Source organism: Halichoeres trimaculatus, unplaced genomic scaffold (genome assembly GCF_033239565.1).
Source record: "Halichoeres trimaculatus isolate MK-OKI-2021-1 unplaced genomic scaffold, fHalTri1.1 fHalTri1_scaffold_13, whole genome shotgun sequence".
Classification (NCBI taxonomy): Eukaryota; Metazoa; Chordata; class Actinopteri; order Labriformes; family Labridae; genus Halichoeres; species Halichoeres trimaculatus.
Window position 1 is genome coordinate 29,401,611 of NW_027437191.1, and position 13,167 is coordinate 29,414,777.

The 13,167-nt window shown below is 40.2% G+C and overlaps 1 protein-coding gene across 1 annotated transcript in view; it reads right to left on the bottom strand.

Annotated features, from left to right (window-relative positions):
• The window catches only part of ift172 (intraflagellar transport 172), a 58,840-nt gene that overhangs the window by 32,681 nt on the left and 12,992 nt on the right, over positions 1–13,167 (bottom strand). Inside the window, exons 16-18 of the mRNA XM_074685856.1 lie at positions 7,230–7,397; positions 2,501–2,637; positions 271–378 (exon numbers count right to left, since the gene is read on the bottom strand). Of these exons, the coding sequence (XP_074541957.1) occupies positions 271–378; positions 2,501–2,637; positions 7,230–7,397 (413 nt within the window). The remainder of the gene's footprint in view (positions 1–270; positions 379–2,500; positions 2,638–7,229; positions 7,398–13,167) is intronic.

Consider the following 13,167-nt stretch of genomic DNA (forward strand, 5'->3'; position numbering starts at 1 on the left):
TGTGTGTGTGTGTGTGTGTGTGTGTGTGTGTGTGTGTGTGTGTGTTTGGAGAAAATCCAGGTGATAAGGTGCCCTTGTTTCATCTCATCTCTTCAGTCTCAAAGTTAAGACTCAGTTACAATCAGGGCTGATACAGGATGGAATTGGTTCACAGAAACAAAAATTAGCTCCCAAAGTGTGTGTGTGTGTGTGTGTGTGTGTGTGTGTGTGTGTGTGTGTGTGTGTGTGTGTGTGTGTGTGTGTGTGTGTGTGTGTGTGTGTCTCGCTGACCTTTCCGCGATGTGCAGCTGGCGAGCCTCCAGAGCCAGCTTGCTGAGCGTCTTCCACATGGCCTCAGTCTCCGAGGACATTTCCAGGGTCTCAAGGAACGCTGTGGCTCTGTGAACACACACACACACACATACACAATCACACACAATCACACACAATCACACACACAAGAATGCTGAGTCATGAGGCAAGACTACAAAGTAAGATACCAAAGAAAAAGGCAGCTTCACCAGTTGGGAAATCATTTGTTGTATCAAACAGGATGAGGGGTTCAGCCTGACTTTGTTCTGGTTTGTCGGAGTAAAACTGGATCCAGATCCAGACTCTGAGGATCACCAAGGCCAAATTTCAAGAGCTAGAAACTGGACTTTATACTACTTAATGTCTCCTGGAGCTCAAAACTAAAAATTTATCTTTGAAATAAAGACAAACAAACTTGTTCAACTGCAAATCAAGACATGAATTAAGTGTTTACGTCTTATTATTAATAAAAAATTACCCAATAAGACTTAACAGGAGCCACATTCATCAGGTAAGTCCAGAGAAATGTCTCAATTTAAGATATGAAAAGACAAGCAAAGATGCCTGAATTGCTTTAGAATATTTGCCAATGGGGAAAGAAAAAAAGTATGTGTTTAGTTTCCTACTATAAAAATGATGCATTAACAAAGCAAAACAACTAAAAGTACAGTTTCCCAACCGTATTGGCAGATTTTTTCACTCTTTACAAGAAATTTGATGATCATTTTTTTATTTTGTCTTCAATTTTCAGGCACTGTTAAGTGAATGTAGCTCATAGAAAGTCTAATATCACATTGTTTTTGGTAAAAATAAGACAAACACTTGCTTGGATTCCAGTTTTTGCAGCGTGGATGTACCTTTTAAGTCAACTAATAAAGCAGCATGTCACACTCAAATTTTTTTTTTCACAAAATAAGGACTTGAAAGCAGAAAAACTCCATCCATCCATTTTCTTAACCACTTATCCTGTTCAGGGTCGCAGGTGGCTGGAGTCTATCCCAGCTGTCATGAGCATGTTTTTCAACTGTGGGAGGAAGCAGGAGTACCCGGAGAGAACCCACACATGCACGGGAGAACATGCAAACTCCACACAGAGAGGCCCACCGGCCAAAGCTGGGATTCGAACCAGTGACTTTCTGCGAGGCTGCAGCACTAACCGTTGCACCACCGTGCAGCCCAAGTAGAAATACTGATTAAGATTTTGTGTAACAGAAGAAACCGCAATTGACATATTTATCTGTTTATTCAAAGCTTAAAAGTTAGTTTCCCTAAAAAACCTGTTGAGAAATGCGAAAAGACATTTTCACTCCCTTTTAGGGTTTTATATCATTCCACTACAGGGAATCGAGGTTGTTTTTTGGCCCTTTTATATTTTTACTACTTTTCTCCTGTGTTTGTCTGGAGATCCTACATGTAATCATGGCTGCATTGTTTACATGTGAAATCAGCTGTTAGCAGCCTGTAGCATATCAATGCTAACTGGTGCAAGGCCGGATGTTTCCCACAAGGTGAGGAGAAGGAGGTGAGGATGACGTGCTGGTTCTCAGGTGTGAGCTAAGAAGTGACGACATGGACCTGTCCTTCCATCCATCATTATTGGGAACGTAAGATCTATCTCCAATAAGATGGACGAGCTAGCTGTGTTAACCCAGCAACAGAGGGGATACCAGAAGGCAGAGTAGCTCTGTCTAGCTCAAGTCTTTTCTGGCAATTTTTTTTTTTTTTTTTGGGGGGGGGGACTCTATCTCAGCTATTATTAAACAGCCACTCTTAAAAACCTGCAGATTTGCTTTTTTTAAAATGCCTCATTTCATACATGTAAGAAAAGTTGTCCCTGAGTGACGTCAGTGTGTGCCACAGAGCTCAGAGTTCCTGTGAAGAGTTCAGCTGCTGCTCCTCCAAACTCAGAGAGGTCAGAACAGAAGCAACAATTTATCCATCTGATGAGGCAGAATCATTTCGGAGGTGCAGAAATCAACAACACACTGAGGAGATTATATCTCCCAGCTGGCCGGGGAGCTCTGAAGAAACCCTCGAGAAGAGCTGGAGGAAGCTGTGGGATAAAAGGACATCTGGCCTGTTCTGCTCACCCTGCTGTCACTCCTGACTCTGAACCAGGAAAGCAGCAAGTAGTTGGAGCGCCGTATGGATGTTCGACTTCACGGTAATGACAGTGATTTTCTCCTTAAGTGTGTGGTTGGAAACCTACCTGTTGTAATCTCCATCATCAACGGCAGTTCCAAACTCGATGAGGCCTTCGTCCAGCGTGTAAGTCACGGTGTTGACGCCCTCCGTCACGATCACGTCCGTCTTCCCATCGGCTCGTTCCAGATCCACAATGTCTCCCTGATGAGGACAGATAAAGACCCACTCATGAGAGAAATATGCTGCAGTGGCTTAATTTAGAGATGCTTTTATTCAAGTAAAGCCTCAATACTCTGCTGGGATGTTGTTATTAGAAAGTCGTTATTGGCTTTAGACAATCAAACATGAATCACTGTGAATTAAAGAGGAATTTATCAGTCCTTTAGTTAAAAACAGTGAAACATCAACTTCTAAAAAAGATCTTTGAGCTTGTTCTGACACAGCAACCGATGCTCTCATCTAAAATATATCGTCCAACTGCAGCCAAGCTGGAACGCTCTCCCTGGTTTCATTATTAACGAGAACATCAGTGAGCAAGTTTCAGAAACTTGTTCCTGCCCAGGGCGAGTTTCTGCTGCAGGACAGCAGCTTCAAAAACACGCCGGCTCACTCACTCAGCTTTTTAAGGAGCTCAGAGACACACGGCTGGAGGACAGTGAAAGTAAAACTGGTGGTTAAGATAAAAAAAAGAAAAGAGAAAAGTGGTGAAAACTAGAGAATAAAAACTTACAGTGGTTCCCCAAACACCAGGAAGGGTTGGCGATGAATACTCAAACTTCACAGATTTTAATAAGAAGACTTCTTCAACCTTTCTTAAACGGTCGTTTGTGGTTTTAGGAGACCAGTTTTTTACCTCGAAGAGATTCGTGTCTTACAAAGAGAACAAACTAAGGGCTAATCCCAATTCTACCCCTAAGGCGTTGGTGCAGGGGTGTCTCAATTCTCCGTAAGATCAAGGGGAAGAGCTACGCAGCTCAGAAACAGAGACAAACCAGGACCTCACTTGAAACCAGGGTGGTATGACTAATTTCCTATGATACCTAGATTTTTTAATCAGATATCCAATCCTTTGTCACTCCATGTTAATATTAGCCATGTTTTGAATTGTTGGTTGTATTTTGAAACCATTCGTCATAATGATCTAGCTCTTGAGTTCCAAACTTTATAATGCCAAGCCCCCCCAAACAGCATTTGCTTCTGCTGGGGACCAAGGTAAAAATAGTTTTGGATTTGTCATTATAGTTTAGTTTTAGTTAGTTTGACATTTTATTTTCCATTACAGTTTAGTTTTTATTAGTTTTAGAGCGGGCATTCTAGTTTTTATTTAGTTTTGATTTTTGCAACAAGGCTTAGTTTTAGTTTAGTTTTAGTTTAGTTTTAGTTTTTTCATACCTCATTAACCAGGTGCAGGATTCAAAAAGGTCAGAGTAAATATTTTGTCATACTGTTTATTTTCAAGTCCAACATAGTGCTCACTGCTCTGTCAATGCTGATACCGAAATGTTGGCTGCTGCCTTAAACACAAAAAAATAATATAAACTTAGTATAAAAAGTATAAGCATAAATTATAAATAATAATGTTGACATAAATTACATAAAAATAATATTAACAGAAATTATACAAAAACAATATAATATGAGCTTCAATAAATAAAAACTTGGACTCTTTGACAATAAAGGCAGACTCAAATACAATAAAAACTTGGTCTCTGTAACAATTAAACTATTACAGATGCTCTAATTCATTGCTCCACTACATTTCGTTGCAGCACAGCGCACAGCCAGTCAGTGCAGTAAACAAGCTTGTCCCTATACGCCGCTATGATGGTGCTGTGTGGCACTGACAACTGCCTAAAACTGTCTAAAATTGGTTGGGAAAATGTGTCGGATTAATTTAAATCCTAAAGGCTATTAATATTGTCAAAAATTATAACTAAGGACATTTTGTCTATCATTTTAGTTAGTTTCAGTTAGTTTTGTGAACACAAGATACAGTTTTAGTTTACTTACCGTTTTTGTTTTCTTTTCTAGTTTTTATTAGTTAGAGTTAACTGCAATGTATTTTAAATTTTAGTTTTCGTTTTTAGTTTCGTTTTAGTTAACTATTACAACCTTGCTGGGGACCCCCTTTGGTAACCAACAGGCTATGCTTCAAAATGTGTAAAGAAATGTCAATTTTAAGAATGTTTTTCCTCACTTTTGTCACTCTTCAATAATTATAACATTTTTTAGGATAGGAAATTATTAACTAACAAAATCCAGACTCACACAAGCAGGTTGTTGCAAAAGGGAGAAGGTGTTTCAGGCCTCTGTCAGCCAAGGTGAGATACTCCTTTCTCACATGTAGTCAGTAGTTAGACAGGGTAAGAGCCTCAAAGTTGAGTTCAGTTTTTTAAAGAGCTAATTAACAGGCTCAAACCACCAGGTCGACCCCAATCATGACATCATCATGCCAAAGTTGCAGCTGTCACATGAGGTGCAATTAGGTACAATCGGAAACTTGAGAATCCAACGATCATTTGATGATTCTGGCACTTTACGTGTTACATGTTCAGGACAAATTGTCATTAAAAGAAATTAGATTATATTTTTTCCCTTCCCTCCAATTTTCTGAGACCCCCTTAGTGCCTCCTGGTGGCTCCCACTTTGAAAACCACTGGTCTGGCTAATGCTACTATAGTGACAGCTACAGCTATAAAAGCTACACCGATGTCAGAACAGATTGACAAACTCACGGCTAACAGACGTCACTACAATAAACTGCATTTCATGAATGATTAAACAGCTAAGCTGCATTCAGGAAGTGCATTAGCTACAGAAGCTATGAAAAGCGAACAGTATTTAGAAGCTAAATACTGTTCGCTTCTGAATACTTTGACATTTGATTTGGGGAAATACCTATAAAACTTCATTACAGTCACTCACCATCTTATAGAAAAGAGCAATAAGGACTATTCACACAGTCAACAACCTGGAACATACCAATCCACTTTTAATACAATCAAAGTAATTAAAACTTACTGACATCGTATCTTATCAAACTGCAATCATCATGTGTAAGGCAAAAAACAGACTACCAGAAAATATCCAAAACTTGTTTAGTTATCGGGAGGGAGGCTACCAATTACGAGGGTAAAATAACTTAAAAATCAAAATCATACAAGCAACCCTAAAAGCCTTCTGTGCATCTACTTCTGGTGTCAAGATCTGGAGAAATCTTTGGGAGGAACTCAAGCAAAGTCCAAATATTAACCAGTTCAAAAAATGGTACAAATAATGTTACTTGGAGGGTACAGAGGCTAAGAACCATTCGTGATTATCATCAATAATTAAATGATACTGCATGGCAATGAGAGGCAGAGAAGCAGATTTGGATGTGTGTATGTATATATGTAAATTAGGGCTGGGCAACGATTAAAACTTTTAATTGTAATTAATCACATGATTTCCCTGAATAATCATAATTAATTGCATTGTGAAAGTGCCATAACATCTGTCATGCAAACACTAAATCAGTACTTGTTATACAGTAATAGTTAAATCACATATTTAGTGCAAATCAAATTTACAAAATGTAAATACAAGTTGGGTCCTATCACAAGGTTTAGGGCAGAAATGACCCCTACAGCAGTGATTTTGTGCAGCAGAAGCCCAGAGCGCTCGCACCAAACACCCCCTCCCTGCTCTTCTGCCGGTTTCCTCTGCACTCAGACGGGGCCATATTTTACTTGACCAAAAACACAAATAAACGGACTCCCACCAAAAAACTCTGATATCAGTCTGCATTCACGCTTTATTTAGAGAATTTTCAGCGTGTTACTTTCACACAAAAACACAGCTAAATAAGGCTCTAGTTCTCATTGTGTCTCTTCGTCCTGGCAGACTACCTGCGTTTGTTTATATATGGCACGCCGCGCGCCCGGACTGATACACTAAGCGGCGAGCGCCTTTAAGTTCCGTGGCGTTGCCCCTCTTCTCCATGCTTGTTATGGTTACTCATTGTGTTTTTCCGCCAATTTCACTTCCGGTTCCACCGCGGTCAGCAACAGACATTTACAAAATAAAAGCATGTGAGCAACGTGCACTAATGTGCGATAAAACATTCAACAGCATTAATAGATTGACCGGTTAACGCAAAAATAACGCGTTAACTTGCCCAGCACTAATGTAAATATGTAAATATAAGGGTGTATGTAGGTGCATTTGTTTGTATGGATGTATGCATAAACGTTTGAATGTATGTATGCTTGCTTATGTGTATATGAACATATATGTGTATAGATGAACATATATGTATATATTACTTATGATTAGCTAAAGGGGTGACAGCTAACAAGCTACGCTTCTGCTCACTCCTTTTCGAAAATGTATGGTACTTCTTTTGTTCTTTTCCTTTGTTTTCTTGGTATTTGGCTTCCTTCAGTTTCATTTATATATTTTGATGTGTAAACAAATTCGAAATAAATTGTTAAAAAAAAAACAAAAAAAACAAAACAAAAGCAAAAGCGTTAGCTTAATGTTTGCTTTTCATAGCTTAGCTGTCTAATCACTGATGTAATCCTAGTGAAGTCTGTTTGCTGTAAGTTTGGCCCCCCAGTGTGACATCGGTTTGTCATCAGTTTGTAAAAACGAGTTTGGCTTGAAAGTGAATCAACAGTCGCTCTGCTTTCGACAGCCACCGATCATCATCACCGTGATGATGTATCAGGGATCAGGTGGCGTCTTGTTTTTCAGAAATATGTTTTCACCCCTTCCCCATGGCCCTTCCGACTGGGACTGGCCCAAAGCCTCACCTTGATGGGGAACATGGTGATGCTCTCAGGGCTGTCGATGCTGTACCAGATGCAGAGGTTTCCCCTGTTCTGGGCGACCACCACATCGCTGCCGGGCACCCACTGGACGTAGGAGCAGAAACTCAGGATCGTGGTCTTCACACTGCTCTCAATGTCGTACAGGTGGAGCTGAGGAGGAAGAAGAAGAGAGAAGACCTTATATACTTTGACAACACCCATAAAAATCTTTTAAGCTCAGATAAAGCTAGGTACCAGTTAGCTTAGCGCTACAAAAAGGAACAAGAATGCAGCGTCTTCAAACTTACAAAACTGATAAAACGTGGCTCTAAATTACTCTGAATAATGTAAAGTGAAGATGTTTTGAAGTCAAAGTCAGAACAGCAGTTTCCTTTTCTTGTTTTTGGCATTTTTTATGATCTTATTTTGTAAATAAATGCTAAATATGTCTTGTTTAAAAACTCAAACCAGCCTCAGAGGGCAAACAGGATGGTAAGGCGCTTTTAGATCAGACCTGGAACATAAATCATTCACATTTTGCTTCCCACTCGCCTTTCAAGGCATCTTTAAAGAAAGTATAGAAGACTTTGATGGTTTTTAATTATCTCCTCACACTAAGATCCTGATTTCAAAAAGGTGTGCACAGCTTTGGTGCTCATTAAACCTGTGCAAAAGAGACAAAGAGACACGGCCTAATTCACAGTGCATACATTAACACAAAGCATAGATTTGCATAGATTTTAAATCGGCCGTTATGCATTAACATGAGCTCCAGCTGTGCAGAGACAGAGTGAGATTTCTGGCCTCTGCTGAGTTGGTACATCTGAGCTTTAAAACAGATCTTTTGGACAATAATTCCATTTCTGAATGACCTAAAAACAAGTAATCTGTACATTAAGTTTACGCATTTTTGAGAGACTGGAGCTCATCTCCACATTCAGACACCAAACAAGAGCTGCAGAACTTTTCAGCTGCACCAAAGTTCTTCAATAGAGCATGCTTTGCAAACTGTACCTTGAAACAGAGAAGATATGAGGAGCAACTGATGCACAATTCTTGCTGCTATTTGCAGCAGCTCTTCTCTCCTCTCCTCTCCTCTCTGTGAGATCTCCCCTGAGTGTGCCAGGCTTGGCTGACGGCTGTCCCTCCTACATTAATAGACTCTGCTATTTCAGCTCTGAGCAGTACCGTGTATTTCCAGCCTCTTATGACTATTTCTTAATCATCGCATACATCTCAGTGAGGGTTTTGCAGAGCATCTGATAAGAAGGTTGCTACATAAATTCATTTATTCTTGTTTATGCTTATCTATATTTAACATTTTTTATGTAATTTATGTTTATTCATACTTATTATTGAAATGTTTATTATCTCACTAGGCGTCTGCCCCATTGTGGCTGCCTGTTGTTTTGTATTCAGTGATATTTTTACTACTTTTGCTCCTGTGTTTGTCTGGAGATCCTACATGTAACTATGGCCGCATTGTTTACATGTGAAACCAGCTGTTAGCAGCCTGTAGCATGTCAATGCTAACTGGTGCAAGGCCGGATGTTTCCCAGAAGGTGAGGAGAAGGAGGCGCTGGTTCTCAGGTGTGAGCTAAGAAGTGACGACATGGACCTGTCCTTCCATCCATCATTATTGGGAACGTAAGATCTATCTCCAATAAGATGGACGAGCTATTCGTGCTAACCCAGCAACAGAGGGAATACCGGAAGGCAGAGTAGCATCATGCTATTCACAGACATGGCTAACAGAGCTAACACCAGACACCAACGCCACATTGGAAGAACTTCACCTGCTGTGAGCAGACAGGATCCAGGAGACAGAGACTGAACAGACTGCTGAAGAAGCTCAGTCCTGGACCCTGTGGAGGTGGAGACTGGCTGACTGGACTATGATGGACAAGCTGTCAGCATTGATACACTTTGTAACTTTTGTTTTCTTGATTGCTGCTGTGACTCCTGAATTTCCTCCATGGAATACATAAAGTATTTTCTATTCTATTCCAAACTCTTCCCAGATCAGCTTAGATCCAAACACTTGGGCCTTTTCAACATCACCAGAAACACATCAACAGGACAAGTGAGGATTTGTGTTTTAGTGAAGAATTACACTCTACTCATTCTGATTTTCTAACTGAGTTGTAGAAAGTTTACGTTGCATAGTTTAGCTGATTACACCAGAACAAAGTTGATTAACTTCCTACAGCTCCCTATAAGTCCTCACACAGCAGTCTATGCTCCTCTGATGAGCTGGGATTATGTACATTCTATAATGTACAGTGGCTCCCCAAGCACTTCGTATGCACGAGTGTGTGTGAGAGACCGCCTGCTGTTGTAATCAGCTGCCTTAATATCCCCCCACCCACCCACCACCACCTTTTTTAATAACGCACCTCCATCTATAGTTTCACCCTGGGGCTCAGCTGGAAAAGTTTTAATGTAATGAGGACGAGCTGCCTGTTGATAAGTTAGGAGAGGATTTTTTATACGACTGGATGCGTTCTGATCTATAATTGATTCGAGGTGCATGAAAATTTAACTAAGTACTAAAGACGAAGATTGTTTACAAATTACAGAAGCTTTCTGCACCATCAGGACCAAATCAGAGGTGTAAAGTCCTTAATTTTCACACTGAATCACTGGCAGAGGGCTTTGTGAGTCCTTTTATATTTACTTCATATCAGCTAAGCTTCATTTTATAGAGATTAAAGCAAAATACAGTGGTTATACATCACTGCTAATGAGATTGGTGGTGAGGGAGGGGTTGAAATACTCTTTCATGGTAAAATTTGTTATCACCTCTCATTTCAAGATGGAAATCAACAACTTAAAAGAAAAGCAAAAAGCATACCTTAAAACAACTTTGAGATGTCTGAGACTGATACTAATGTATGAGCAAGCACTGGAATTTTGACAAGAGAAGGTTAAGCCAGCTTAGGCGAGTCAAATTCAAGCTTAAGTTGTTTTGGAGGGTCAGTTTCAGGTCATTGAGGGCTACTTCTTGCCCACTACATCTCATCTTTAACCAGCCCCAAACAGCACACATCACCCCACTGTTAGTCTCTCTTCACTGGCTTCCAATGGCAGCTCCAATCAAATTCAAAGCTCTTCTTCTGATTTACAAAACATTGACAAGAACAGCTCCTGCCTTCCTGGGGTCCCTCTTCCAGGTCTACACTCCTTTTCCCCCACTACACTCTGCTTGTGACAGACGCCTGGTGCACCCAGCCCAGCGCGGCTCCAAATCTCTAGCCAGACTCTTCTCCTCTGTTTTTCCCAAATGGTGGGATGAATTACCTAACTCTATATGATCTACAGAGACCCTTTCTACTTTAAGAGATTTCTGAAGACTTGAGGCTGTGTTATGTTTTCCGCACGAACGTGTTGCGCCGAAATCACAAGATACGTGTGAGAGAATGTGTGAGGCTTTTATGCTTTTTTGCTCCGTAGACCGGTTTAATGTCACACAATATATTCACAGACCAGCTCTTCTTCTTTCTCCTCACTGTTTTGTTTTTGTCCTGCCTAAAGAAACTTCTCAAAGATGTTTGTTTTTGTCCATTTTATGGGGGTCTGACATCAAGAATGAGTCACAGACGGGTATGACCGAGAGAATCCAGTCATTTTTCAAAATAAAACATTGCTCAGAATCAGATAATGAATCAAACTGAAATAATATAAGTTGAGTATTTGTACCAATTGACCCATGGACCGATGCTGGTCCACGGCCCGGGGGTTGGGGACCACTGTACCAGAGTACTAAACGAGAGTCGAAGAAGTTTGGTTTTGTTAACAACACATTTACATTTCTGTCTCGAAGATTTTTCCAGGTTGTTTTAACCAATTCTTCTTCTCTGCCTAAAGTGGCCGCAATTTCACGCCATGGATTATTTACCACTAGGTTATCACGGTGATCTCTGCGTAAAGAGTCATACAGATGCCTGTATTTCTGCACTTCGACCACTAGGAGATCCCGTTCTTCTGCCATCTTGTCTGCACATCTTCGTCCGGCAGGTTAGAAATTTTCGAGTGTGCAGGGCGCGGAAATTTTCTGCGTGAAAGGGACCGCAGGAAGGGGGGTAGGTGACGTCATTCATTAAATCAGTCTTCATCTGTTCAGTGAACACTTAAGCCCTTAATCTGACCCTTCTCTTTTTTGTCCTCAGGGGGAGAGTGAGTCAGAAGGTCTCAGACCCAGCTCTTTGTGAATTTTTAGCACTAATTACTGAATGTTGTTGAAGGTCGAACTATATGATTGCAGTGATTAACTGTGGTTAGTTATGGACACGTTATTCTTGCTTGTGTTGTACATCACTTTGTACAATAGGAAATCAATGAAGCTTCTAATTTAGTTTCATGGAAACTTAAAAGTTGTTAACTCAGGACATAAATAAGTGTGTTTTAAAAGGAAAGCTCAGTTTAGGATTTCTTTATGCCTCTGCCATGGAAATACCACACAAATCTTAAGTGTTGGTATTCTGTCTGGCAGTTTAAACTACAGATTTCTTTTCTGAAAGGGACTCATAAAACTTTACAGAGCTAGAAATATGATTTTTTTTTGTTCTCATTACCCTCAAACTTTACATAACTCAGCCAATTCTGCTCGGACATACCTTTTTCACAATTTGTCCCACTGAAGTTCATTTTCCACAGACTTAAAAAAAAAATGTACATTTGGAAGTCGTTAAGAGCCAAACAGATTCAGGAAAAAGTTTGAAACCACCGAGGGATTCCCAATTACCAGAGTTCTCCCAGTCTCTGCCCCGGGGCTTGGACATCAAACTGTTTCTTTACCCCAGGGCAACAACTGACAACGGCTCCCTGACACTGATCGGGCACACTGTGTCTCAGGAGGATGTGAGTCTGAGGTCTGCCAAACGAAGGATGGGAAGGAAGAAACCTTATAATGTACAAAAAGTTTCATGTTTACTGTAGTTTGTTTGTAGTGTTGTGGTAGAAATTGCGAGTTTGTCGATTTGAATCAGTAAGTCATGAAACGAAAAGCTGAAGACTTACAGCACAGAGCAATTGAAGTAGCTTAGATGCTATTAGCAATTATGTTAACATGCTGTGAAAGTTTTTAATTTACTAGCTCAGGGTGGTAAGCACAAATGTTGTCGTGTTTCTGTTTTATTGTGCTATGTATGTAAAGGTTTTTGAACTATGAATGCGCACATTTAGTCAGCGTAACAAACATCTTTGCTCTTGAATCAGCTCAGCTAAGTTATAACTTTTGGGTAACACTTCTTTTAGGGAGCTTACATCGCTGTTATTTATCAACTTATTCTAATCTCCCGCTTTGGTTCGGATGGAAATCAAGAGGTGTAACCATAGACTGTAAAAAAAAATGGACGTCATTTTGTTCAGCTTGAAGTGAGATCGCCACATAACTGCTCCCCCTGGTGGCTGGCTGCAGTATAGGTTAAAAAAAACATCTCCCCAGTCATTCCAGATGGGCTGTGGTCAAACTTTAAAAAATTAATTTACCTAGAAATATTTCTCATGTCTGATTGTTGTGGTGATTTGAAGATATTATTAGGCTGCCTTGTATTTAGGTCCTTTTTTCCAAAAGTTTTGTTTTCACTAATTATAAGAGGTAAAAAACAAGGATTTACGTCAGGTGTAACAATGACTGACAGCTGACGTTCTGGTGTAGTTTTCCGGGGCTTGTAAATATGTCGGGGGAAGAGCAAAGAAGTGATTAGACTCTCGAAAAAATTAAAAAAAGTAATAATTATTTTTGTCAACCAGCTCCACTCACTACTGCGTAGACTCTGGCTGCACAAAGGCTGCCTTAATGGCTTTTTGAGTCTACCTCTAGTGGCTAAACACGGAATTGCAGCTTGTTAATACTTAATTTCATAGCCCGCTCGATTATTGGCTATAATTTTGGATAATGTACCCTCTTCAGGTCACACATAGATCTCTGGGAAAAGCT